Source organism: Felis catus, chromosome D2 (assembly GCF_018350175.1).
Source record: "Felis catus isolate Fca126 chromosome D2, F.catus_Fca126_mat1.0, whole genome shotgun sequence".
NCBI lineage: Eukaryota > Metazoa > Chordata > Mammalia > Carnivora > Felidae > Felis > Felis catus.
This window is the reverse complement of record NC_058378.1, coordinates 30913555-30939418: the sequence shown is the minus strand read 5'-3', so window position 1 is coordinate 30939418 and position 25864 is coordinate 30913555. Positions and strand designations below refer to the sequence as shown.

At 55.5% G+C, this 25864-nt stretch overlaps 1 protein-coding gene across 28 annotated transcripts in view; it reads right to left on the bottom strand.

Annotated features, from left to right (window-relative positions):
* Window positions 1-25864, bottom strand: part of COL13A1 (collagen type XIII alpha 1 chain) — a 147841-nt gene that overhangs the window by 7603 nt on the left and 114374 nt on the right. For 11 of the 28 annotated variants that reach the window (XM_045040074.1, XM_045040073.1, XM_045040078.1 and 8 more), the window contains 16 exons: window positions 25670-25723; window positions 24466-24510; window positions 24036-24101; window positions 22845-22868; window positions 21039-21101; window positions 19937-19981; window positions 19413-19565; window positions 18703-18801; window positions 17164-17208; window positions 14547-14588; window positions 13603-13629; window positions 12592-12672; window positions 8569-8604; window positions 5705-5758; window positions 4638-4691; window positions 3582-3617 (listed from right to left, as the gene is read on the bottom strand). In XM_045040074.1, coding sequence (XP_044896009.1) covers window positions 3582-3617; window positions 4638-4691; window positions 5705-5758; window positions 8569-8604; window positions 12592-12672; window positions 13603-13629; window positions 14547-14588; window positions 17164-17208; window positions 18703-18801; window positions 19413-19565; window positions 19937-19981; window positions 21039-21101; window positions 22845-22868; window positions 24036-24101; window positions 24466-24510; window positions 25670-25723 — 924 coding nt within the window. Of the gene's footprint in view, window positions 1-3581; window positions 3618-4637; window positions 4692-5704; window positions 5759-8568; window positions 8605-12591; window positions 12673-13602; window positions 13630-14546; window positions 14589-16830; window positions 16953-17163; window positions 17209-18702; window positions 18802-19412; window positions 19566-19936; window positions 19982-21038; window positions 21102-22844; window positions 22869-24035; window positions 24102-24465; window positions 24511-25669; window positions 25724-25864 lie in introns of all 28 variants that reach the window. The other 17 variants (XM_045040075.1, XM_045040085.1, XR_006586984.1 and 14 more) reach the window with 7 other exon arrangements.

Sequence of the window (25864 nt, the reverse complement as noted above, 5' to 3'; positions counted from 1 at the left end):
GATCCTGTCACGTCTACTGTGTTCCTGCAGTGGAAGGCTGCAAGGTTCCTCGGAGGGAGGCAAAGGACGAAGGACGAGAATAGTTTTTATGTTGCCCCGAATCTTTGGAAAGTCCGCCCATTTCTTGATTCCAGGGGTTCCCTGTGATGGCCAGTGCACTGGTCTGAGTGGGTTTTCTGAAGTGCAAATACTCACTTGGAAAATGCTGTGTTTAGGAGGGAACGTGTATATGCGCGTTAGGTGTGACTGTGTTGGCCCTGAGCTATGCCCACCAGTGAGAACATGATGGCGTGAACTGCCCCCGAGCAGTGGACAAGCAAAACCACCGGCTGCTTGGGTGGGAAGCCCACGGTCAAATTTCTCAGCAATGTGGTCCCTTATTCACCTTGGGTCAGGTCAGTGTAAAAGTCAACACAGCTTCCCATGTTCAGAGGGTGGGCAAAGCTCCTGAGGGGTTGGCGGGGGTGGGGTTCCAGGTCCCTGATGACTCGCCTCTGGACAACAGAGGGTCGGCAGTGGTCCTGACTTTCCAGGTGGGCGGCTTGCACCACGGGCGCCATGTTCTAAGGGCCCGGGAAATGGCTTTACAGTGGACGCCCTCTGGAGATAGAGTACTAGCTTTACCTATATTTTCCCTGCCTCCCACCCCCAAAGAGTGACAAAAAGAGGCCCTGGCAAAGAGGGGGTTCTAGGTGGGGAAAGGGCAAGTTAAAGTCGAGGAGCAGAGGTTTCTGTAAAATATAGGGATGCATGAATTGACCTGAGAAGAAATAAATTGCAGCTGGGAGAGTGGAAAGAAAAGGATGAGGGGTATGGGGTTATGGTAATGGGGTGAACATGTTGGGCCGGGGGAGAGATACTGAAGGAGTGAAGGAAGGAAGTGTCCAGCCCAGGCCAAAAGAGATAATGGAGGAAGGAGAGGTAAGGAGGCAAGGGGACCTGGGGGAGCAGGCCGCTCGCACGCACAAGCACGTGCACACCCAGTCGGCGCGTCTCGCAGTGACCACAGCCTCCCCGCGTGCACGCAGACCTTCCGGCTGGCTGGCTGGCAGGCAGTCCCACCGCGGCACCCAATTTTCCTGACGCCAGATTGCCAAATTCGTGCCACCCTTTATCTTGTGACCGCCTTTTTCATCCTAAACGTGGCTCCTGGGCCCAGGGCACGAGGCCGCTAAAGGCCGAGAAGAGTACCGTCTCTTGCGACAAGGACAGAACATTCTTTCCATTGCCCTGTGTGTCCCCCTTAGGAAAGTGCCTGTTTGGGGCTCTGGGCCTTGCCGGCTACTGCGAGGACCTTCTTCCTTCCACGAACAGGAAAGAGGTTCCAAGGCCGTTGCCTGGTGGGACACAGGCAAGCCTAGTTTTAAGATGGCGCCTTGGTTCACCGTAAGACAGAGCAACAGGCTTGCGGTGCAGCGACCGGGGGCCTCTCGGAGGCCCAGGTGTGACATGTGGCGAAGTCTGAGAGCTACCTCTGGTAGCCACCCTCTCCTACCAGGGGTGGGGGGGCGGGGCTTGGAACACCTGCAGCTTTACCTTTATGAGCAACAGTGGGGCTTCTAACTAGAATGTCATCTAAGCCCCTCTGGGCTTTTCCCTTGACCGAAGTGTCAATACTCTGAGCTTCAAGCCTAAGGGAAAAAAACTGTCCATGGCAAAGCATTGACTGTGCTTGGGACTTCCTTTGTTTCGAAGGCTTTATCACCAAGCCCTTACCTCTCTCCCCAAAGGTCCATTAGGGCCTGGGGTAGAAAGAGGGTCTGAGGAGGTGAGATGTAGGGGGAGCTCTTCCAGCACATCCCGAGAGTCAGATCTCTTGAATAGAGGACACAAGCTGTTCCTTGATTCAGAGACCCGCTCTTCAGAACAAGTCAGTTGTCCTGTACGGTATGCTCGAAAGCGGGCTTGTGCAACTTGACCGTTTGCCGGACTTGACTTTTACTAAGTGGCATATTGCTAATTTATGGGTGGGGCAGGGGAAAGCGTGTAAAACTTCTAGCTAGGAAGGAGTCACGGAGAAGAAATATTCTCCCGTGGATTCCTGGGACCTCACTGGCGCATTCAGCAACCCCAGTCCCTTACACCAGCACCTCCAGCCTCCTGCCACCCCTCCAGCTGGGACAAGGGCATCTTTCTGCCTGTCTCCACGTCTAGGGCGACACGGTCACTGCCACCGGAGGACTGGCTTTGCAGCCTCCAAAGGGCTCACTGCCTCAAGCCAACTGGAAAAGTCTTAAGAAATAGTTCAGAAAGTATTAATCGCGTATGACAAAGACAACCAGAGCACTGTAGAAATAAACTAGAAAGGGAATTAGTGTGCCAGCTAAGAGGTGGAATGATCAACTTTTTTGGTGGTCACAGGCAGGAAGGTGGGCTTCCCAGCCTGCCTGAACAGCCAGCACATTTCTGGAGGTAGGCCTGTTTCTTCCGGTGGTTTCTAGACTTGGTTTTCCGCGGACAGTTTAGTAGGGGTCCCTCTGCCTGCTTCCTCTTACTTATAGGGGCCGCAGAACAAATTGAGTTGCTTTTGACCTGCTGCCAGAAAGGACAATTTAGGGATAGAAGGAGTTCAGTAAATACACCTTAAGTTGAAATGACAGGATATAAGATATAGGCAAGATATAGGCATACAGATTCTGGCACTTTCTAGCCGTGAACACGGTTATCAGTGCTCGAAGATCAGCCAGAAGACCAGGGTTTGAAAGCTATCTGCTGTGCCTCTGTCTGCGTGAGCTCAGTATATTTTGTCGTGATTCTGGCCTGTTCTCCATCCGTTCCCTCACTCATTCTCGTCTACCTCTAAGACCCTTGGATATTATGACCCACTAGAAGATGCGCTTGGGCCTCCAAGAGCTGTGTGCCACACTCCGAGAACCACTGGGAGGAAACAGCAGATGAGACGTTCTATGAAGGGACCCGGTGGCCATCTCTCGGTCGGATGTAGTTAAATGGTCCCTGCTGGGCCCAGAGACGTCTTGTGTCATCCACCGTGTACCATCGTATGGCCATGGGTGCTGTGGACATTCAGTAATTGTGTCCTGCTGATGACGGCAGAAACCAAAGGGACAGCAAAGGACCTCGGGAGGTGCAATTCATTTCATGGTCCTGCTGACTTTTTCCAAGAGAAATAATGGCTGTGATGATTTTTTAAAGGGTTGGCTGCTTACAACAGCTGTCTGCTTGTGCTTGGAACTGGAATTTATTTCTTTCTCACCAGTGGCCTGGGATGCCTGGCGAAACTAAGTTTCAGAAAATACCATTTAGGGGTCCATTATCAGGGCACCCTAGGGAGAGCTGGGCACGTGACTCCCGGTGCTGGATGGCAATGCTAATCTGATGGCCACCCTGGGATTCGGTCTCCCCTTGTCTTGTGGAAAAATCCATGCTTCTATTTCAGGATTAGGCCTCAGGCTGCCTGCGTGCTACACACTGAGCCCCTCGCTATAAAGCCTTTTAATTCAGGATGATTTGCCAGGAAAAACCGTATCTGCCCATGTTGGGTCAGGAATCCCCAATTGATCATTCCACCACATCATGAAGACATTAGTAAGCAGAGCCAGAGTGCAAAGGCTCAGACTCACCCGGTTTCCTTTGTCCCCGGGTGGTCCATGTAAACCCTGTAATAAATCGCACAAATGAAGACGCGTTAATGAGAAAAGGCAGGATGGCCATCCCGTCCTTCCTTCCAGGATCATAAAGGTCTTCACTGATGTCTGATTCATCAGAGACAGGCTTAATTACCCCCATTTTACAGAAGGGGGACAAAGGGGCTCGACCTAGAGACAAATAATGAGTGATGGGCAAAGCCAAGAACACGGTCCTGGTTTTCTCTCGCTGCAGCCGAGGCCGGGGCCGGTGGCTCTGTTCTTCTAGATCACTCGTGCTAATGAGTGCCAGGTGCTGAGGACACGGCCTGGACACAGAGAGCTCTCCTGGCAGAAGAGGTGTTTGCATGGCTCTCCCGCCAGGCTCTTGCTAGAGAAATGACCCCGAAGCTGCTCATACCCTCTTTTCAAGGTACAGGCTGTTCTCCATTGTCTTTAGCTAGGGGAACGGCACAAGGCAAGGACCGGCCAGGGTTAGCCCGAGCAAAGCTGCCTGGGCATGGAACTGGTGAACAGATGTACCACCTCCCACCTTCCAGTGGGTGGGAAACAAAGGTCCTGGCTCTCTTGGGCCACCAACTTTTATAACAACCCAACGGGAAAATCTGCCGTAATTGGGAAGGCTGTCTCTTGGGAGAGCCGCCCCTCTCATGAAACCTCTCCCTCTGGCATTACGATGCTGTGGATTTGATTCTGCCCCTCCTCGACGGCAGGGGCCGCTGACACATTCGTCTGTGAGGCCCCCACTGCACGGAACACAGAGGCTTGCAGCGGGAGGGGCTCGTATGCGTTTGCCTCATGCCTGAGGACCTGAGGCCCAACAGGGGCCACGCGTCCCAAGCACTGCCTCGAGCAGTGCCCAGCAGGGAAGTTCCACGGCCAGTTGGCTGTTGGCAGCCTCCTCTGTCACAGAAATCAGCGTTCTGGCTTAGCTCTGGATGTCTGCTCCGGGCTCTGGGTTTTCTGTTGTGACGATGGCTCTGTTGGGGGTAGGGATAGGCGGAGAGAAACTTCCCGTCCCGCGACACTTACAGGAAGCCCAGCCGCTCCTGATGGTCCTGTCATCCCAAGGTCGCCTTTGCTGCCCTGAAACAGGAGAGAGAAACCCGTGAGCCCTCCCTGACGGGGCAACAACCTTCCATCAACCGTTTTCTGTTTTTGTGTGAAACCCAGGAAACCTCTCCAGTCCCCTCAAAGAGCCGTCACTGCAAAGCAAGGGCTGAGCGGAGGGCTTGACTGGTGTGGACTGTGCCTGGGCACCTCCCTCCCTCCAGCAGAGTCCATCCCCCGAGGCCCTCTGGAAAGACCGGACACTGTCTTGACGGTAGTTGCTGGCCCTCAAGCAGAAGCCGGGGAGGGGAACAAGGAGCAGGACATGAGCATGGACAGCGAAGGTGGGGAAGAGGCCAAGAGCTTTGATTTCTTCTTTGAAGCCACAACTGTCCCCCCTGAGAGCAGCCATCCTGGTTCCCAAAGCGGCTGTGATCTCAGGGAAGCCTGTGACCTAGGGGGGAGGTCTAGTGTCCCAGCGGCTCTCCGGTGACCCGCCCCGCGCGGGCCTGGCTGGGGAAGAGCTGACGGACGGGACGGGCAGCCCTCCTCGTCCCCTGAGCCGAGCCCCCCACCGGCACCGCACATGCCCACTCCCCCGGCTGCGGCTGGGAGACGTGACTGTGGGAGCTGGCCTAACGCCCGTCCTCGTGACTGCCAGGATTTTCTTATGCCACCTGGCACCCCGTTCTATGCTGTCTTCCTCAGTCATACAGGGTTTCGGTGTGTCTGGTCCCAGCAGCACCGGGGACCTTGCCAGACTGAGCCTGTGACTAATGCCAGGTGACTAGGAGCCCAGCACGGGAAGCTGTCCGTCTGTCCGCTCACAGCTATAAAGTGAGCAACCCAGGCCAGCCGGCTCCCCCACGGGCTGCTGTGAGGGTCACTGGGAGAGGACAAGGGGGTACCTGCTCTCCAGGAGGAATGGGTGGGGGCTAAGGACCCGCGGCTGAGCCCGGGCCGGGGCGCTGGCCCCCTCCTGGTGTTCACACTCGCTGCCCCTGGTGTGCAGACCACCCCCCTGGTGTGCAGGGTTCCCGAGCACTCACCCTCTCGCCCTTTGGTCCCGCTGGGCCTGGAACTCCGACTGGTCCTGGAGTACCCTGGGGAGGCGAAAGAAAGCAGACGTGAGGGGGCCGGTGCCAGGGGGAGCCCCGGGAGCCCCGCCCGGCGCTGGAGATGAGCAAGGTCCAGAGGCCCATTTTCAGGGTTGGCGAGGCCAGGCTCGTTCAGGGCAGTCATTCGACTGGGGCGGGTTCCTGTTTGGGTGGGGGGCCTCGGGGAGAGAGGCGTCCCCCTGCCTCAGAGCCAGATTTGAGGGGGGAAACCCTTTCGCTTCACCACCAAGCTTGCCAAGGCTGAAAACGGTAGAACTGTTGCTTAGTTTGCTCCCTGAAGCGCTTGGGAGGGGTGGGTGCCATCCCCGGGGTGGGGGCGCGGGCTGGCACCTGCTTGCCGTCGCAGCTCCACATGCAGCGGGAGGCGCTTCATGCCACAGAGACCGATGCAGACGCACACACAGAGGCAGGCGCGGGAGGGTCGTTCAGCCACCGCTTAGCCCACCCGCCCCACCGCCCCGGCCTCCCGCCTCCGGCCGGGCCTCTGCACCCGCTCCCAGGCCCCGCGGGGCAGGCTGCACCGGACAGCGAAGCAGTGTGCCTCGGACGGGTGCCAGCGCTGGCCTGGCCGGGAGATGTGCCCTGCTGGCTCCCGAATCGGGGCTGCCGGGAGGTGGGGGTGGGGGCGGGGCTGGCTGTGACACCATTATCTTCGCCAGGTTCCCCGTTTCCACCCGGGCTGGACGAAGTGTGCATCTCAGAGCTTTCCTGTTGCTCGGCCTCGGTGTTTAGATTTCCTGCTCAGACAAGGACTTGAGGACGAGGGGCTGGCCTGTGCGCGGCTTTCTGGGGCACGAGCCAGTGGGGGAAACGCTGACTGACCTCACGCGGAAAGGAAAAAGAGCGCTAAGACATTCTCGGTGCCCCCTTTGCAACTACGGGGGCAGGACTGGGCAGGTGGCACAAGGGCGCCTCAGAAATGAAGGAGGCCCGATCAGGCTCAGAACGGCACTCCGGAGTCCCTGGCCTGCTTCAAGTCAAGCCTCTCAGGCCTTTCAGCTCGGCGATATTGGAGACGTTTCTTGGGCTCTCTGAGGGTCCATTTTCCTCCCTGTGAAATGGGGATGATGATACGAGTATCTGCTTTTGAGGTCCCTGCCCATTAAAACGGTTGAATGTATGTCACGCATGCGGCACCGATAAATGTCCATATTGGCTGGGCAGGGTTATTTGCCCCATAAAACTTTTCCTTTAAGGTTGTGATATTGATTTAATGAGGGAAAATAAAACCTGGGGCCCAAAGGGGACAACATCTCTGAATTTGCACTGCTCCCCCGTCCGTCCGGGAAGAACGGAGCGCGTTGTGAGGACGGTTTTGCTTTCTCTGATTCCAGCCACAGATCATCCCCCTCGCCTGACGGGCCACCTGGGGGAGGTGCGCTAGGCGTGAGGAGGATGAAAAGGGAGGGACTGGGGAGGAGCGAAGCCGGAATGATGCCTGGAAAAGAGGTCTAGTCTCCGTATGGGAGCAGGTATAGTGTCGCCTCCGTAACCGCGTGGTGGAGAGGGGCTCTGGAAGGGCCGTGGTCTCGGCTGAGCCACGCCACCGCCTCCGCTTGGTGAGGACACGTGCACTAGGACGAGGCTCTGCGGCTCCTTCTCGAAGCTCTGGGCTCCCGCTGCACCAGCTGTGAGGTCCACCTCCAGGGCCCCGACAAGGCCCATTGTTGCCTTTGTGCTTTTGACATCGGCCTGTACCCCAAGTGGATATCCTGCACCTCCACAAATGAAACCCTGCAAACTCGCTTTCCCCTGAGGGCCATTCCAGCCAGCTCATTAGAACCTCGACTTCTAGGCAGACCATGCAGCCGTGGCCTCACAAGTGTCCCCGCAAACGCAGGGCGGGGACTCCCTGGCTGGAAGGGGCCGGGCGTACCCACAGCTCTGGTGATGGCTCCCGGGCAGGGAAGTTCAGCCTCCTGGCCCTCGGTGGTCAGTGATCCCTATACCCTGGGAAGGTGACAGGCTTCAGTGGGAAAGCCACTTCCCTAAAGACCTCCCGGGGTGCTCTGGGAGGGGCCTGGCAGGTGGAGAGGAGAGGAGAGACTCTTTTGCTGAGGCTTCAGCTGTGTGTCACGAGAAGAAGGGCCAGGCGCTTTCTAGTCATGAGTAGTGATGCCTGTTTTCTGGAATCAGAAAAGAATGAAGAGGGGACCGGAATGTTCCTGACTTGCTCTGCATAAGCCCCCTGTTGAATCGCGGGGCCGCTGCGGCACCACAGGAAGTGGCTGTAATGTGCCTGCCGAACACTGAGCTGGGACCGTCCCACGTGATCCTAGATGCTACACCTGTCCTCACCCCAGGACACTCCACAGGGGCTGCACAGGACTAGGAAGCCCTTGTGGGCAGACAGGAGATGGACAGAGCTCACAGCATGAAGACAACACGGCGTGACAGGCACATACAGACACTGTTGTGTTTGGTGGGCGTGAGTCAGGGTCCCGACCCCTGGGGCTGGGCTCCCAGGCCACACTCGGCCCTCCGCGAGAAACAGAGTCTATGCCGCTGGAGCAGACTTCCACCCCGTGCCCGGCAGTCGGGAAATTCAGATTTGAGGACCCTGGGTTCACACGATGGCCGGGGGAATTCAGATGAAGGCCAATCCGTCTTTGGCCGAGAGACCCGAACAAGCGTTTCTGAACTGAGCGCAGGCGGGACCTTTCTGGTGTTGGTGGTGGGATGAGGCATGACTCACGGGGAAAACGAGGCCACAGCGGGACAGGGACAGACGAGAGGGGTCACAGGCCGGGGGTGGGGTGGGGTGGGATGACGGGTAACGGAGAAGCGACACTCACCGGTGGCCCAGGCCTGCCGTCCAAACCTGAAGCTCCCTGGACGAAGGGGACAGTTTGACCAAGAAAAGGGGAGGGGAGGAACGGGAGGGAGAAAAAGGGACCGGGGAGGGAAGAGGTGAGTGAAGCAGTGACTCTGGACAGACACAAATGCTGGCAATCAAACAAAACGGGAGAAATAGGCTTGGGAGGACAGGTAATGGTATTCACACGGAAACCAACAAAAACGGACACTGGGTGCAGTGTGGCCGACCGCTGAGCAGGCCGGTGGAGATCCGTGCAGATGGCCGTTCTGATCCTCAGCGCCCCCTGCTTCCCTCTCGCCTGTTATCCCCTGTCAGAAACCCCTCTCCCAGGGGCTTCCAGTGCCCCGGAGAAAGGGACGCAGAAAGAGAATTCGTGGGAAGGAGTCTGGAACCAGAGGTAGTGCATCCCTTCCCCAGGACCAGTCTCACCGCAGAGGCACAAGCCTGTGTGGACGGTGGGTTGTCTTCCCAGCGTCTTTTGCACAGCTGCTGAGACCAGGCCATGCTGGGGAACCCTGAGGAAATCAGTACTGACTTGGGAACCTGGGGGAGAAGCCAGCCTGCTTCTGCTCCAGCGTTGGGGCTCGGATGTTAGTGCTAATGATGCCTGACCTTTCTCTGGCACTGCAGTTTGCAAAACTCAGCACGAACTCGATCCTTTCGTGTTGTCCCAAACAAGGGCCCTTTTATAGAAGAAGGCTTTGGGGGCAGCTGACTGCGACAAAGGTCTAAGGCCACGTACGCCCTGGAGTAAACCGGCTGGCGGGTGGGATGCTATTAAGACCATTTGCAATGCAGCATCCAGTGATATATGAGAGGGGAATAGGCTGGGAAGCTGCCCCTGAGACCCACCTAGAAAAACCAGGGGGGAATTTGTCTAATGACTCCAATGTGACAAACCACAGAGAAGGCAGTGGAGACACTCTGGCCCCGTAAGGACTGAGTTCTTAAAAACTGCTTCCAGCAGTTCAGAAATGAGCCTAGGCCAGGGTGCCTGGGTGGCTCAGTTGGTTAAGTGTCTGGCTTCTGCTCAGGTCATGATCTCGTGGTCTGTGAGTTCGAGCCCCGGGTAGGGCTCTGGGGTGACAGCTCAGAGCCTGGAGCCTGCTTCGGATTCTGTGTCTTCCTCTCTCTCTGCCCCTCCCCTCACTTGTGCCCCGTCTCTCTCTCTCTCCCTCCCTCAAAAATAAATAAACATTTAAAACATTAAAAAAAAAAAAAAAGAAAAAGAAATGCGCCTAGGCCTCAGGATTATACGGTGGGGCGATGCCCCCCGGCAAGGAAGGGCAGGGGAAAGGGTGCTGGGTAGTAGGGTCCTCCGGGGACTTCCTTCTCAGTATTAGAATCACAAAAGTTCCAGGATGATCTTGACTCACAGCCTAGAAAGCTGTGGTTCTCAACCCCACTGCCACATGAGAATTTCCTGGGGGAACATGTCAAATAATACAGATGCTTGGGTCCCACCCCACCCCAACTCAACCAGAGTCTCCAAGAATGAGGCTGGGAGTAATGGCATGTTTGGAAAGCTCCAGGCAACTCCAGTGTGTAGCCAGCCCTGAGAACCACTTCTGTAGGGCAAACAGGAGGAACTGAATAGGATGTTCTAGAAAAGCAGACTCCTACCATATGGCATACAATATTGCTGAGAAGCCAAAAATCAGAGCTTTCGCTAAGTATCCACACACTTTGTCTATGCAGCATTAATACTGAGTTATCTTGAGAGATCTGGAGCAGTGGACACAGACTGGAGGTTTTCAGGGCCTATGTGGGCCACTGACATATTTTGCACAATCTGCAGAGTTGCAAGGAATTTTGACTTCACGTTAGAAAATGGGGAAATTTCGTGTAAAATGCCAGATGTCCAGCTTCCTTTGAAAAATGAGACTATCCAGAATACTGGACCCTCATTCCCCCAAGGCAACAGTCAGCTGAACTGAGGAGGGACGGCTTTCCTTAAGAAGGGACCCATGGTCAGGGGCGCCTGGGTGGCGCAGTCGGTTAAGCGTCTGACTTCAGCCAGGTCACGATCTCGCGGTCCGTGAGTTCGAGCCCCGTGTCGGGCTCTGGGCTGATGGCTCAGAGCCTGGAGCCTGTTTCCGATTCTGTGTCTCCCTCTCTCTCTGCCCCTCGCCCGTTCATGCTCTGTCTCTCTCTGTCCCAAAAATAAATAAACGTTGAAAAAAAAAAAAAAAAAAGAAGGGACCCATGGTCTCTAATGGGCCACAGTCCCCACTCCTCCCTATTGTCTCTCCGAAGTCCTCGTCTGTTGCCAGCTGTGAATATGCTTGCTCTGTTGTTTTCCTAAGCTAGCAAAAGTATTTCCCTGTGCCCGTTTCGCTATTGAAAGTTGACAGGTTTGGGGTGCCTGGGTGGCGCAGTCGGTTAAGCGTCCGACTTCAGCCAGGTCACGATCTCGCGGTCCGTGAGTTCGAGCCCCGCGTCGGGCTCTGGGCTGATGGCTCAGAGCCTGGAGCCTGTTTCCGATTCTGTGTCTCCCTCTCTCTCTGCCCCTCCCCCGTTCATGCTCTGTCTCTCTCTGTCCCAAAAATAAATGAACGTTGAAAAAAAAAATTAAAAAAAAAAAAAGAAAAGAAAGTTGACAGGTTGAAGGTAGACTGGCACTTTGTCTTTCCTCTGGCACTTTCTTTGTTTATATAACCTGTTTGGTCTCTGTGCCGTTTGCATTGCAACCCCTGGCTCCAGTCCCCAGTGTTCACTAAGGTGTTGGGGCCATGAAGGCGGGCAAGGAGAGATCTGTGGTTGAGCGGGGGCAGGAAGGCTCTTTAACAGTAAGGAGCATTTAACCATGCCGGACATAGCCTGAGACACAGGAAAACGTCTGTTGAAGTCATCAGTTTTCTTTCAGGTACATCAGCTCCTTCCTTAAATGGTCCTACATTTGATGCGCTAATGAGGGTGGAATCATACCTCACGCTCTTGCTGTTTGGTTGCTGAGATTATATTAACCAGACCTTCGAGCCCTGCCAAGCTGGGGTAATTGGGTTTCTCTTTGTTGGAGAACAAAGCTGTTCTTTCCGGCTTCCCGGGGTGGGAACTGGCCTTGTGCCTGGGACGGAGGAAGCCCCAGTGGCTCGAATGAGCCCCTTCTCGAGGCTGTGGCCTCAGTGAAGGAGCAGCCTCTGGCGTGGCCTGACCGCTGACTTCACATATGCCATCAAGTGACCCTCTTTCTTCTCTGGGGCCATCAGTAAGATGAGGAGATGGACCGCGAATGACCATGCTAGCTCTAGAAAACCAAGCCACGAAGAGTGCCAGCCCCTCTGGGGTGTGAGGGAGGATGAAGCCCAGGGCTCCAGGGAGGGCGAGGCGGTGACAAGGCCATGAGCCCCCTGGAGTTTGGGACAAAAGATTCGCCCAGGCCGGGCCCCCCACATCTGGAAATGTAGATGCCTCCCGAGCGGCCCCTCGCCCTGACCTGGGATCTGATCTCAGGGCAGGCTGCAACAAGAGATCTGAAAGGCCGTAGCCTGCTGGGACCGACCAGAGAATCTGCCTTTGTACAGGCTTTTCTGCCGTGGCCAGTGCTTAAGAGCAGAGAGTGGGGGCTCTGCTCGGGTCTCCATAGGAAAATAAGAGAGAGACGAAGACGTTTCGCTGTCTCCTTGCCCCCAGGTCCTTCACGCTGGGCTCCCAGGAAGGCAGAGCTTTACTGCCTCTGAATCAGGCACATGTAGGCCAGAGGCTGTTCTCAGGCCACTTGTGGCTCTCCAGCTGGGTGCTCCTTGGGGGGGGGGGTGTCATATGTAGCTCTCTATTCCCCCCACACCCAGGCCAGGACCTGGCCCAGAGGGAGCCCTCGGTAAGGGAATTAGAGCCTATGACCTCGCCCGGGGTAGGAAAGCAAAACCACGCGGAGTTCAGGGATGCTCAGAGCCTGAGGACCTACAGCAGTGTTCTCCTGGGGTCCCGTACACCACCCGGCCTCCTCAGGACCACCCAGCTGGGCTCCTCACGGTGCTGCTGGCTGTGAGATACTTACGGGTAATCCCAGCGGCCCTCGGTCTCCTTTCTCTCCCTGGACACCCTTCTCTCCTTTTGCTCCATCCAGTCCCGCTTCCCCCTGAAGGAAAGGGAGGGGGGAAGATCACAGATGGGCACGTCTCAGCCACCTCAGTCTTGCGTTCTGGGATCCTGGAGGGTGGGGTGGGTTGGGGAGATGGGGGCAGGTAGAGGATGAAGGAGGGAGGCGGTGGAGGTGGCTGGCCCAGGGATGGCAGGCTGGAGACTCCACGAGTCCTTGAATTCCTAGCCTGACTCTCCCTCAGTTCGAGTCCTCAGTATGCCTGTGGTGACTGGGAGGTCGCCCTAAGAAAAGGGGGCGGAGTGGACACAAGCCCACAGGGCAATTCCAGGTGGGGCTTGGGCCTAAGTGACCACTTGTATAGCAGCAAAAGTGGGGCCCTCCAGACACTGGCAGGTGCCTGAAATGCCAGCCTGGGAACCCCGAGGCTTGCGAACTGACTGGGACAAGAAATTGCCCAACAGTCCCCTGAAGTATACTGGGGCAGGAAGTTAGGGCCAGTAGGCCATCAGCCCCCAGCCCCTCTTACCCAGTTGGAATGCTTTTGAGCAGGGAACCTGGGAGATCTCCAGGCTAGAGACCAGTGGGTTTGGACCCGGGGAGGGGGCCCACACTACACCCCTCTCTGTCTCCCACCCAAACTTCAGGGCGAGTGAAGGATCTGGGGTGGGTCACACGGAAAAGGATTTCATCATCTGCTAAGAATCTAACCTGTCACTCACTGGGTGGATTAATGGATGGGAAAATTCTAAATCCAAAGCCTGCCCAGTGTCAATGATGGATGTGAAAAGGACTGTAGGACTTCATTCTGCCTTGATTGTAGCCACTGGCTAGAGGGTCACGCGATTCCATTTAGGGAGCGGGTCAGCTGGGCCACCTGTCTCTGAAGGACTTTCTTCCTTTGCAGCCCTCACCGGCACCCCCCGCCCCTTCCCCTGCTCCAGCACTTGTCACATGACCTCTTCTTACCTTTGGTCCAGGAACACCTTGGAGTCCCTGCATTTGGAAGCAAAACAGGGGTGTCTCAGAACAGCATTTCTGGTTAAGTCAAAAATACCTTGTCCACAAGTTGGACCACAAAAGAACAAGGGCCTGGGGTCCCTGCCCAGGGGAAGCAGAGGGGATGCTAAGGGGGTTTGTGCTTGGGCCTCTCTGGGGTGGGGTCTGATCCAGGCTCCCCAGCCAGGGACTGACAGAGAGTCTCTCTGTAACCCCCACAGCTGACCTAGAGTCTCACGAAGGGAAGATTTGGAAGGAACACAGCAAAAGTGGAATAAATTAACATATGCAAAGTGTTTGGAGCAGTGTTTGGCACATAATAAGTCTCAAAAAATGCTGGCTACTCTCATCATTACTACTCCTACTTCTGCCAGTGACAATGGGTGACACAGTGCCCTGGGGGCTGTGAACCCCACAGAGGAAGGACCAGCATCTGTTGGTTGAGGATGCTTGGAGACCTTATAAAGGCCTCATCTTATCACCTGTAACCATGGAAAGGCCGATCCACTGGGGCTGGTCTTAAATCACTGTCTCTATTAATCTAGATCATTTTGCTGGCCAGATAGCAGAAAGAGGAAGCAGGAGAGCAGACGCCTGATGGCCAAGGGCAGAGCTTAGTGACAGAGGGACCCCTGCAGGGCCGTGGGACCAGACCCCAGGGCTGCCCGGCCACTCAACTATTTCCGGGAAACCTGGCAACACCCAGGTTCCTTGGCGTCACTGAGGTGGTGCCTGTTTAGCAAGGGAAGGAAAAGGAGTAGGGAGGGGTTTGCGGTTGAGAAAATCCCACCCTGGGAGGAGGCCGTGACAGTGACCTGAGGCCTTTGAGGTTGACCCCAGTGACTGCTGCGGCGAGGGGATGTCAGGGGCCCGGTTAGAGTGGACTGAAACCCTGACAAGCCCTCCAAACTTACCGGAGGTCCGGGAGGCCCCTCTGGCCCTGGGGGCCCAGGAACCTAGAATCCAAAGGGAGATGGTTAGCCCACCACCTGTTACGCTCCAAGCGGCCTCTCCTTCTGACATGGCTCAGGGTACAGCTGGGGACTGACTGCAAAGCCAGAGGAAGACAGAACTGCCCAGCATGTTGTCTCCCAAAAGAAGGCTTAGAACAGGGCAGAAACTCACAGCAATTGATTAACCTGTACAATACTAAAAAAAAAAAAAAAAACAAACAACCCAAACATTGCCAGGAAATGCGGTCGAAACGTCTAGACTTCCAGATTTTCTTGAAAAAAAAAAAGAGAGAAAGAAAGAAAAAAAAAAAAAAAACATCTGGCAGCACTAAGACTCTTGTTCATGCATGGCAACAATTGCCTAGAGCTGAATAAGAGGTTTCCCCTCTGGGGCATGAGATCTTCGGATGACCCCAGTCCCCACCACCCCCTATTGTCTTTGACCTCGACCTTTACCTTCATTTGTTGCAGGCCTGGTCCTTGCAGGCATTTGAATTTGAGATCTTTGGCTTCAAGGAGCAGAGACTGGTTATGTGGAATGGGGGGGGGGGGACGCTGAGCAGTTTTGGAAAAATGTCCCTCAAGTCTCCTCGGGTCTGTAAGAGAGACCGCTGGTCTCTGCTTCCCTTGAAGGCACAGTGAAGTAGAACAGATTCACACTGGGCAGGGAAGGGGGAGGGACCCAGGGGGTCTCTCTCTCTCTCTCTGTGGAGGATGCTGTTCATTACAGATTCTGTTTCTGCTCAGGATGGACATCCATTTGCCCACAGTCAGTCACCCAGGAGGCAAGGGGAAGTCCTGCCTGCTCACCCCATTTCAACTTTGAAGCTCTTCTCGCCTTCCCAGGGTTAGAATCCCACGGAGTGTGGCCGGGGTGTGACCTCTCTGCCAGGCCCTCAGAGAGGAGCTCCCTACACCGGGCAGAACTGGTACCTCTAAAGTCTCTTGGATCTGTGGACTTCTCGGCTCAACCTCTGGAAACTCGATTTTCTTTTGTGAAAAAGTTTACTGCTTTTCTTCTTATTATAAATAAGTAGTTCACGTATCCTGATTGTGGTCGAAGCTACTCAAACCTATGTACTGAATAAAATTCACGAACTATACAGACGTCGATTTTACCGTATGATAATTTGGAAAATGAAATAATTAATAACAGACCCATTAAAATCCTTTGTAAATTACAAGGGATTGAAAGAACGAAAAAGAATAAACATCTGAATACTAATATTTTGCCTTATTTCCTTCCACGCTTTTTTGATGCGGCGTAAAATGTATTTGAATATGTCCGTACTTAATGATGATTATCATTAATTATATATATATGATTATATATATGATACATACACATGATATATATATATAACTTATGATGATTATCTATATATATCATATATATGATATTATATATATATAATTCTATATATGATACATATACATGATATATATATAATTTATGATGATTATCATAAATTATATATATACATATAATTTGATTCTCTGCTGGTTTTTCATTTCAATAGAAAAAATTTTTCTATTTTTTGAGTACGTTCCCCACAAGCGTCCTTTTCATGGTGACTGCACGGCACGGAATGAGTTCCTCCCCAGCTGGGGCTCGGAACAGTGCTTGGCACAAACATTCTCAAACCTGGGGACCCTTATTACCAGTAGCATTATCAACCATAAGTTATTGAATCATTTCCTTCTTGTTAGAAATGTAGCCTGTTTCCAATTTGTACTTTAAATACTTCTGGAAGGAACATTTCTATGCGTGGTGCTTTTCCCGCATTCCGGAGCATTCCATTAGAAGACCATGCACGTCTACCTCGGTGGCCATATCATGTCATCAGGTTTGTCTCCCTAAGTGAGGCTGGGCCTTGGTGACACTGAAGGTGACCAGGGGCAGGGGACCTCTCTGGGGGCTGGGAAGCCTTAGTGGTCTCTTCCTTGGCTCTGGCTGGGTGGCCTAGGCCCACCCACCAAACGTCCTCTCCCTCACATACCACTGAGCTCTGTTGCTTTCCTGGCTCTTTCCCTGAGCCTACAAATAGGCCCGAATCCCTCTCATCTTGTGAGAACCTGACTTCCATCCTGAGTTCCTCTCCACTGCTGTGTCCTCCTCCCTTCACCAGACATGTCTCAGAGAATAACGCGTCTCTCCGGAAAGCCTGGCTTCCGGAGCTTCTAGGCAAACTCCTACAAAGTCTTCAAGACCCTGCTCAAATGCCCCGTCTTCTAGGATGCTCACCTAACTCCTTGAGCTGCTAACCATTGTATGCTTGCTGCTGGGACTGTTGGCTGCATAGAGATGGTTCTGTTTCTTTTCCTACCTCCAGACTCTAGCACCGGGAACGAAGCATGGCGGGTGCTCTGTGAACACCAAGGGGGAGACCGTGAACCGGGGCTCTGAGGCCGAGCCTCTATGTTCAGTGAATGTTCAGCTTCTTCCTCGGTCCCTGTGCCGGGCGGTTGTGGGTTTCTTTCTAGAGCACAGGAACCCTGGAGGGGCTGTGGTGTGATGAGACCCCTGTCAACCCCCCCCCACCCCCGTGACACAGAAGGTAGGGCGGGTACAACCTACCTCCACTCCTGGGTCTCCCTTCTCCCCGGGCTCTCCTTTCTCCCCCTGTGGGCACAAAACACCACGGTGTGGATGCCGGCCCTCAGGGAGGCTGGCACAGGAATACCCTCAAATGTGTGACAAACCAACCAGCACTAGACTAGGCCTAGGTGTGACCGGGGGACATCTCGGAGGCTGAGGAGGCAGTCAGCCTGATGGATGATGCCCCGGCAAGGGCCCTGAGATCGCGGTCTTCAAGACTCTGCGGTCCCATGGGGTGCCTGGGTGGCTCAGTCGGTCGAGCGTCGGACTTGGGCTCAGGTCACAATCTCACGGTCTGTGGGTTCGAGCCCCACGTTGGGATTCTCTGCCCCTCCCCTGCTCATGCTCTGCCCCTCAAAAATAAACATCAAGAAAAAAAAAAGACTCTGTGGTTCCATCCCACGGGAGGAGAGGCCGATACTGTGCGTGGATCCTGCCGTGCACAGACCCTACAGTGACCCGAGACCTGTTTCTAACCAACAGACTATGGCACCTGGCAAAGGTGATGGGATGTCCCTCCTGTGGTTATGTTACAAGTTCACGGTACAAACTATAACGTACACATGTTAAGGTTATGTTAGAAATATGTTACACACACACACACACACACAGCTCTGTTGGAAGCAGGCACTGAGAGACTCCTGCCGGCCCTGACCTTGAAGAAGCAAGCTGCTCTAATGTGAACTGTCTGTCATGGGGAACAGCCCGCACTGGCAGCCTGGAGTAGCTGAGGGACGCGGCCCTACTATGGCAAGGCACGTGGTCCTACTATGGCATGGATCATGCCAACAGCAGAGAGCTTGGATGAGGACCTGGGTGAGAACAGAGACCAATAGCCTGACCGCAGCCTCGTGAGGCCCCGGGCAGAAGACCCGGTGGCCTAAACGCCTGACCCACAGACACTCTGAGGTCACAGGTTCGCGCTGTCTTAAGCGGCTGAACTTGTGATTTGCAACGCAGCTGCAGAAATGAATATGGCTCTGGGAACAGAGCAAGGGACCGTGGTGGGAGGGCGATGAGGAAGCTTCCACACCACATCCAGGAGCAGGTCCCCCGCTCCACACTGGAGGGGACACGTCAGGAGGCCGTGAGCTGTCCCCCTGTCCCATCTGGGTGGGGCAGCCCCAGTTAGTGGCTCCCGAGGGACTCCTGCGCTGGGTCAGAGTGGGGGGGGTTGACCTCTGAGGTTCTTTATACTTCTAAGAGGAGAATTCTGAGTCTAAGATTCTAGCGCCTTTGAACCAGGCTGGTGCCTGGAGGCAGGGGCCGCCGTGCCGTGAGCGGAGGAAGTGGGAACCACTGTTCACCCTCCAGTCAGTACCCTGCACGGAGTAGCTGCTCATCAAGAGAACACGCCCGCCCCCCACTGAGGCCAGCCAGGCGGGCGGGGGTTAATGCAGCGTCATTATAGCACCGGGCATCGGCTGGGCTGGTGACCACAGCCAGGGCGCCCCTGCTCGCGTGCCCTGGTCCACAGCTGCCTGCTGACAACCTTGATACCCTGCCCTCTCGCCTTACTGTAAATCCCGGGAGCCCGATCGGGCCAGGCAATCCTGTTGTTCCGGGTCTCCCTTGGCCACCTGGTTCTCCTTTCTCCCCAGTTGGGCCGTCTAGACCCTACAGATCGACAAAGATTTCTGTTAGTCAAGAGCAAGGTCATCAAGTGGGCCTCTGCGACCAACCGTGGCATGCACACATGGCTCCCTTCCTCCAAGGGCAGGTGTCTAGGATGGTGCCCATTTCACAGATAAAAACCACTGAGGCCCAGAGAAGACTCCCAGGTCAAGTCGGCAGCCTGGCTGGACTGGGTACGGTCCTTTCTTTGTACCTGCAGCCTCTCTGGGGTATCAGGCTTCCGCATACTTTCCAAAGAGGCACATTTACACCTACGACTTCATCGTCTTCCCAACAACCCAGTGAAGGGTCCAGGGGAAGCATTCTTATCCCCATTTTAGAGATGACAGAACAGGTTCTGCAAGGCTCAGCAACTTTCCCAAGGACACAGGAGATGACAGAACAGGACCAGTTCTCCTGAGATAGGAAACTGGCCTTCATAAAAGAAAAGGGGGGCTTGAAGGGAAACCCAGCTGAGTCTCCTGCCCCCACTTCCTGGCTGCAGGTCTCCGGCCCAGGCCGCGGTGGGGACCCTGAGGAAGCCATGCTCGGGTGGCACACTGTGCAGGCATACACACGTCACAGGGTAGGGTCCTGGCCAGCCCAGCACTCACCGGTGGGCCTGCTTGCCCCGTCTCCCCTTTCTCCCCCTTTTCTCCCGGGCTCCCCACGTGTCCGTCTTCACCCTTCATTCCTGTGGGCCCAGCCTTTCCTGGGGGGCCTTGGGGACCGGGAGGGCCCATGTCGCCTGGTTTGCCTCGAGGTCCCTTTAGAAAATATCAGCAATACTTATTATATACACTAATGGAGAAAAGAGAGAGAGAGAGAACAGGAAAGAACGGGAGGTCCAAAGGATGTGGCTCTTCAGTGCTTGACTGGCCCAGGCGAAGAGCCTGTCCACTTTCCCTGGGAATTCTAGAAACTTCCAGCCCAGCCCGGCCGGGTCTTCCTGGCTCCTCTGGGGCCGGCAGTGTGGGGCTCAGGCTTGCGTAGGGTTGGCCCCCACCTCCCCTACTCTCTTCCCCACAAGGCTCACGCCTGGGCTTCTTCCAGAGCCTTCTGTCCCCCCTCCCGGTCCCCCTGCCAGCCCAGGTCAAGGTCCATCTCCAGAGGCTTGTCTGGGAGTGTCTGTTCTTACCTTTTCCCCATCGTGTCCTGGAGGGCCTGGAAGTCCAATCTCCCCCTGTGGCCAGGACAACTAAAGGTCACTCTCAGAGCAGAGACTAATGATAACTGTCATTTATGGGGCGCTCCCTAAGTGCCAGGGTCCCCCGGAGGTATGTACTTGCACTGCCTCCATTTCCAGGTGAGGACCCCAGGGCAGAGGTGTGTGCCCAAGACCTGCGGTCTGTGCAGAATGGAGCTAGGTCCGAGTCTGGGCCTCCTGCCCCCACAGGCCACATTTTGGCCACAACCTTGCGTGCTGCCACTGAGGGCCCTGGGTACTCCCTGGGGGGCTGTTGTCTCCCAGTGCCCCCCAACCCAGCCCTCCTGTCCCACCTGCCCCAGGGGGAGCTCCCTGTATCTTCACATCAACCCAAGCCTCTTCTTTAGGTCAGGGAGGGAGATAAAGGAGGCCTGGTCTCTGTCTTTGAGGCCAGTAAACAACGAGCCACGTCTCCAAGGCAAAATGAGGCTATGAGGGGAGCAGAGAGGAAAGGGCAGTGAATTCTGCCTGGTAGATCAGGGGAGGCTTCAAGGAGGAGGTGGCCTTTGAGTTGGGCTCACACTATGAGGAGTGGGAAAGGTAGGGGAAGAGGGGAAGGAGCTTCAGGGCAGGGGCCCTCATGAGCAGAGGACAGAGGGGCAAACGTGCAGGGTCTTCTGAGAAAATCACAGGGGTGAGGCAGAATATAAAGAGCAAAGGCAGGGAGTGAGGGAGGAGGGAGATCGGGGAGGAGCTTAAGTGCCACGTCGCCTGATGGGTGGGTTGGGGGTCCCCACATGGTTTTGCCTGGAGCATGGCTTGTCTAGACCCAGCCTCCACCACATCAAAGGAGCCTGTAGATTACAGGAGCCCAAGTCAGGCAGCAGAGCCGAGGTGGCCGGTGTGGGGGTGGCTGCGATATGGGCAAGGTAGGGCCTGGGGTGCCTGGGAGCAGCGGGAGGAGTCACAGGCCAAGTTGCCATGGTGGCTCTGCAGGGAACACTACAGGGTCACCCATTGGCTTCCGCACTCAGGGACACACGCAGTGCCTCAGTGGGGCCCGCCCCCCCCCCCTTGTCAAGACAAGTGTTACCTTCTGGCCTGGGATCCCCGGGGCTCCGGGTGGGCCGATTTGCCCGGGAAGACCAGGGGGCCCCTAGGAAAGAAAAGAAAGACCCGTGGAGGAACTTTCCAACCAAGGAGGGGTGGCCTGTTGCCAGAGGGGTGTGTGTGGAGGCTGGTTTCCGGAGATCAATCATTTTCAAACATTTCATCCTTTTTGCAAAGGAAACAGTATGGGGTTCCCACTGTGTAAGGCAGATGAGCCCTGAGTGCGTCTGGATTAGAGTGATGCTCCCCCTCCCCACCGACCTAGAGCCACGCCTAACAGCCTCTCCCTCTTCTCCCTCTGAACACCCCTGGGGGCTCCTGGGCTCCAAGAACATGATTCTGACCTCTCCTGACGGGGCCTTAAAAATGCCTCCAGGAAACCGTCCAAATAGCCATCAGCAGGTGAAGGTCTGCGACGCCCATACAATGAAATATTACTTAGCAGTAAAAAAGGAAGCAGGCACTGGTTCCTGCCAGGCCACGGATGAAACCCAGACGCATTATGCTGAGTAAAAGAAGCCAGACACAGACGAGAATACAGCGTGATTCCATTCAAATGACACTCCAAGAAAGGCAGGTGTAATCTACTGTGACAGAAAGCAGATCCGTGGCGCCCCGGGGCTGAGGGTCGGTGTGGGATTGACGCCTGAGGCACATAAAAGAACTTTCTGGAGTGACTGGGGTGGAGGATACGTGGGTACGTGCATTCGTCGAAGCTTATCCAACTTTACCCAAAAGTGGGTACGTCTTATTGTGTGTAACTCATACTTTGAGGTTGATTTTAAAAGAACCAAGAATTCCATGAAAGTTCTGCTCCGAATACTACTTCAAATAATATATGTTAATGTTCCCAAACGAAGCTCACCGATTCCAGAATCGTGTGACGTTAATACCCACCTCCGGGGTCAGGGGATGCCGTGCCTGGTGCTTGATTCTGGATCTGTACACCCCTTAAGCCTTCTGTGGCACGTGGCCGTGAAAAATAGTAAGTGAAATGAAATCCCAACAGTTGGAGAACTTTGTGATCTCCTTTCTTCTCTCCACATGGAACTTAAGCCTCGGGGTGGTTGTGTTAACCATAAATGTTCACCACAAAAATGCACAGGCCTGTCACTGGTAGGCGCCCAAGTAAAACCCGGGCTTGGAATTCTCTGGCTTTCTGAGTGCAGAAAATGAAATTGATTCCTAGGGAAGGTGAAAATGCGGAGGTTGAGTTGCTACTGATTTTTTAGGGTTATGGATTTTATTGGCTGAAGGTTGAGAAAAACGAGAAGCCTAAAAGCATCCTCCTTGGGGCACCTGGGTGGCTCAGTCGGTTAAGCGTCGGACTCTTGATCTCGGCTCAGGTCATGATCTCGCGGTTCGTAAGATCGAGCCCCGAGTCGGGCTCTGCACTGACGGTGTGGAGCCTGCTTGGGATTCTCTCTCCCTCTCTCTCTGCCCCTCCCCTGCTCGCACTCTCTCTCTCTCTCTCAAAATAAATAAATAAACTTAAAAAAGAGCAGCCTCCTCTCTACCTCCATCTCCTTGACACAGCTTTATGGAGAAGCATAGTAGCACGCAGTGGAATCGGCTGTCCAGAGGACAATCGGGACCCCGGGAGGGGGAGGCTCCTGAGACCCCCCCCTGCTCGGGCTCCCCTCACCCTCTGCCCCAGCACTTCACGGTCGGTCCAAACCCAGATGCCTAGCACCTGCTTTCTGGAAGCTAGACCTCAAGTCCTTGCCCTCCCCTGGCCCCCAGCCCCCAGCCCTCAGCCCTGCACCCCAACAGAAAGGGGAAGACTTACCATCAAGGCCAACGTTCGGATCTCCTGAAAACCAAAGCCATGCAATCAGTTGAAGAACAAGTCCAGAGCCATCTGGAGGCACCCCTTGGCCCAGGCAACGAGGGAGCTGGGCCTCCCCTTAGGAGCACAGTAGGGGTAGGCCCTGCCGGTGGGCCCCATGCTTCCCATCCCACACCACCCCACCTCTCGCACTGGGCAGACAAGTCCCTACACCTCACCAAATGCTGCTCTGAGGCTCTCCCACAACAAACGCAGTCAAGTCCCGAAATGGACCGCAGACTTCCCTCCACTTCGCCAAAGCAGGAGGGCACAGCACATTTCTTATTCTCTCTAATCACTGACTGGGACTCTCCCGTGTTCTTTCCTCTTCCCCCCGAGCCCAGATTTCCAGCCTCCGACGTACTTCCTCGTAAACAAGGGAGCCCCTCAAGATATGGAACCGTATAGGAAGATATGGAGCCACTCAAGAAATCAGAGGGACAGCGTTGGCATGAAATCAGGATTATACACCTTCCAGATGGATTCACAGAGGTGCTTTCTTTTGAGCGGTGGTTCTCAACCCCGGGGGTGAGGTTTGGCCCCCAGGGGACTTTTGGGAATGTCTGGAGACATATTTTGGTTGTCACAACTGGGGGAGGGGTGCTACCGGCATCTAGTGGTTAATCACCCTACAATATGCAGGGCACCCCTCCCCCACAACTCCCAACGAGCACGCTCTAGCCATTCATGGCAATACCCTGCTTCAAAGGGTGGGTACCATATGAACTTGAAACGTGATTAAATAGACACGCAAAGGAGATATGTTTCAGAAAGACAGATTCTACCATGTGAAAGGGCTATTGAAGAAACGGGGCTCCAGAACCCTGGATAGGTCAACATCCCACAGGGTGCCAGGATGCTCCAGTTACGGCTGTCAGTTCCCCAGAGCCAGGATAACCCGCCAGCCGGGCCACACCAAGGGCTGGGCTTCCCGGCTGCCAAACGAGGGAGGGGCATTTTCCTGGAGGCTGCAGGCAGAGGCCAAGGGAGACAGATTAAGGCGGCCTCTCTTCTGGAAGCTCTGCCCATTAGCCTGGCCTCAAGGACACTAACTGGGGTGCTGGGGCGCTCCCTCATCAGGGCCGTGGTGCAGAGCCTTGGAGGCCCCCGGGCATCTTCAGATCTCTAGAGTCTGGGTTAGCCCCCACTCACCTGGAGAGCCTCGTTGATGTTCCCATTGTAGTCCACCATTTCTTTGCCTGGTTCCCCCTTGCTGCCCTGCAAGACAAACGTGGTCTCACCCCCGGCCCGGGCCCAGCAACCGCTGCCCGCTGTTAGACGGGATTGGACCCAACACGGGTGATGCCTGGCTGCACACGGGTGTATCTAGAGCAGCAGGATGGGGAGCCTGTCAGCGGGTCCCCAACACTGAGGCAGAGTGCCCAGAGGTTCCACGACGGACACAGAAGACTCCGTGCGACAGCTGGGGACTAGCCAGGCCTGGAGAAGACCGAGTCCAGTCACGGCTGCGGTCGCGAACCTCCTGCCACAATCTTTCCCTCCCTCTCCGTCAAGACCCAGAGTCCAGCCACCTCGTGCCGTGAGACGTCGCACTGGGACTCTGGGCGAGAGACGCACGTACCTTGGGGCCAGCCGGTCCCCGTTCTCCGGCTGCTCCGGGCTCACCCTGTCGTACGACAAAGTTGGAGTGAGACGCAGTCAGGGCTGGGTACGAGAGAACCTGATGGCCCCAGAGGGGCCATCGTAAGGGTCCGTGGAGGGGCCGGGAGGCTCATCTCAGCTCAGGCCAAGAGGCTGCAAACGCCCCTGTGCATTAAAGTGCTGGCTCTACCCCTCCAGGAAGCGTCTCCACCCGTGGGCCCTCTTCTGTGCCTCCCAGCGCCTCTGGGCTCCACTGCTTTTCACTGGAAGGACATTCTTTCTGTCCTGTGTTAGTTGTTAGGGACTCCACCTGTCTGCCTGGCCACCTCTCCCCAGCCCCTAAGTCAGCCACCTCCTTGGGTGCAGGGACCAGGCCCTTTGCTTCGCTGTATTTCCAGTCAGCTCAAGGAGCAAGCGCTCAGTAACTTTTCGCCAATGGCCTGGGCGGTCGTGATTGCCACGGAAGGACCGTGGGTTCTCCCAGAGGCCTGAGTGTGAAAGCCCCAAAGTCTGCAGGATGGAAAAAGGGAGTTCAGCGTAAGGGGAACGCTCAACCTCCCTGGTGGGTGGGGTGGGGGTCGCTCCTGCTGGACAGAGGACAGAGCTATGGGGGAAGAAATGAAAACAAACCACACTTCCAACTGTTCTGGGACAACGTTAACATTCAAGACAAATTTCAAAAGTCAAGATAGCAAGTCAAGATAAAGGGACAACAGGCCCTTTAATAGAACTCAGCTCCTGGTGACCCTGCAGTGGGCCAGCTCATGGAGCGTTGAGTCACTGCCACCTGCGGGTAACCTGCCCCTTACCCCCCTGTCCCTACAGCATTTCAGTTGCTGAGCACCTGTGAGGGACGGGGCAGCACCGACCTGACCCTCCCACAGGAAGGAGCTGGAGAGGAGTGGGAGCCCCACCTTTACCAGCGGCGTGGAAGCTCACAGAAGCAGAGGCTCTGGGAGGCTCCCTGGCCCAAGCGTGCACCCCCGAGCCAGCCTTTGCATGACTGCTGACTCGGGGGAAGGCTCTCCCCAGCCTACAGGAGTGATGGCCCCAGGAGTCACGGCCCATCAGCCTTGTGCCCTGGGGTTCCAGCTGTGGGAATGGCCGCCATGATTCTTTCTCTCTCTGAGCTGGGGCCTGAGCTCCCAAGCTGCCCCTTGTCTCGGAACTGGGGGCCTCTGTACCTTGTCTCCTTGCCGTCCTGGGGGGCCGGCCTGGCCATCAACACCAGCTTCTCCCTGGGGAAGAGGAGAGACACGGGCTGAGGGTGTGCAGGGCAGCTCAGCCGGCTGCCTAAGGGGCCACACGAAGGCCTTGCTGCTGACGTTCTAGGTGTTGAGTGCCTTCGGATCTCCGTCAGTGTCTGCACTGGCTTCCGC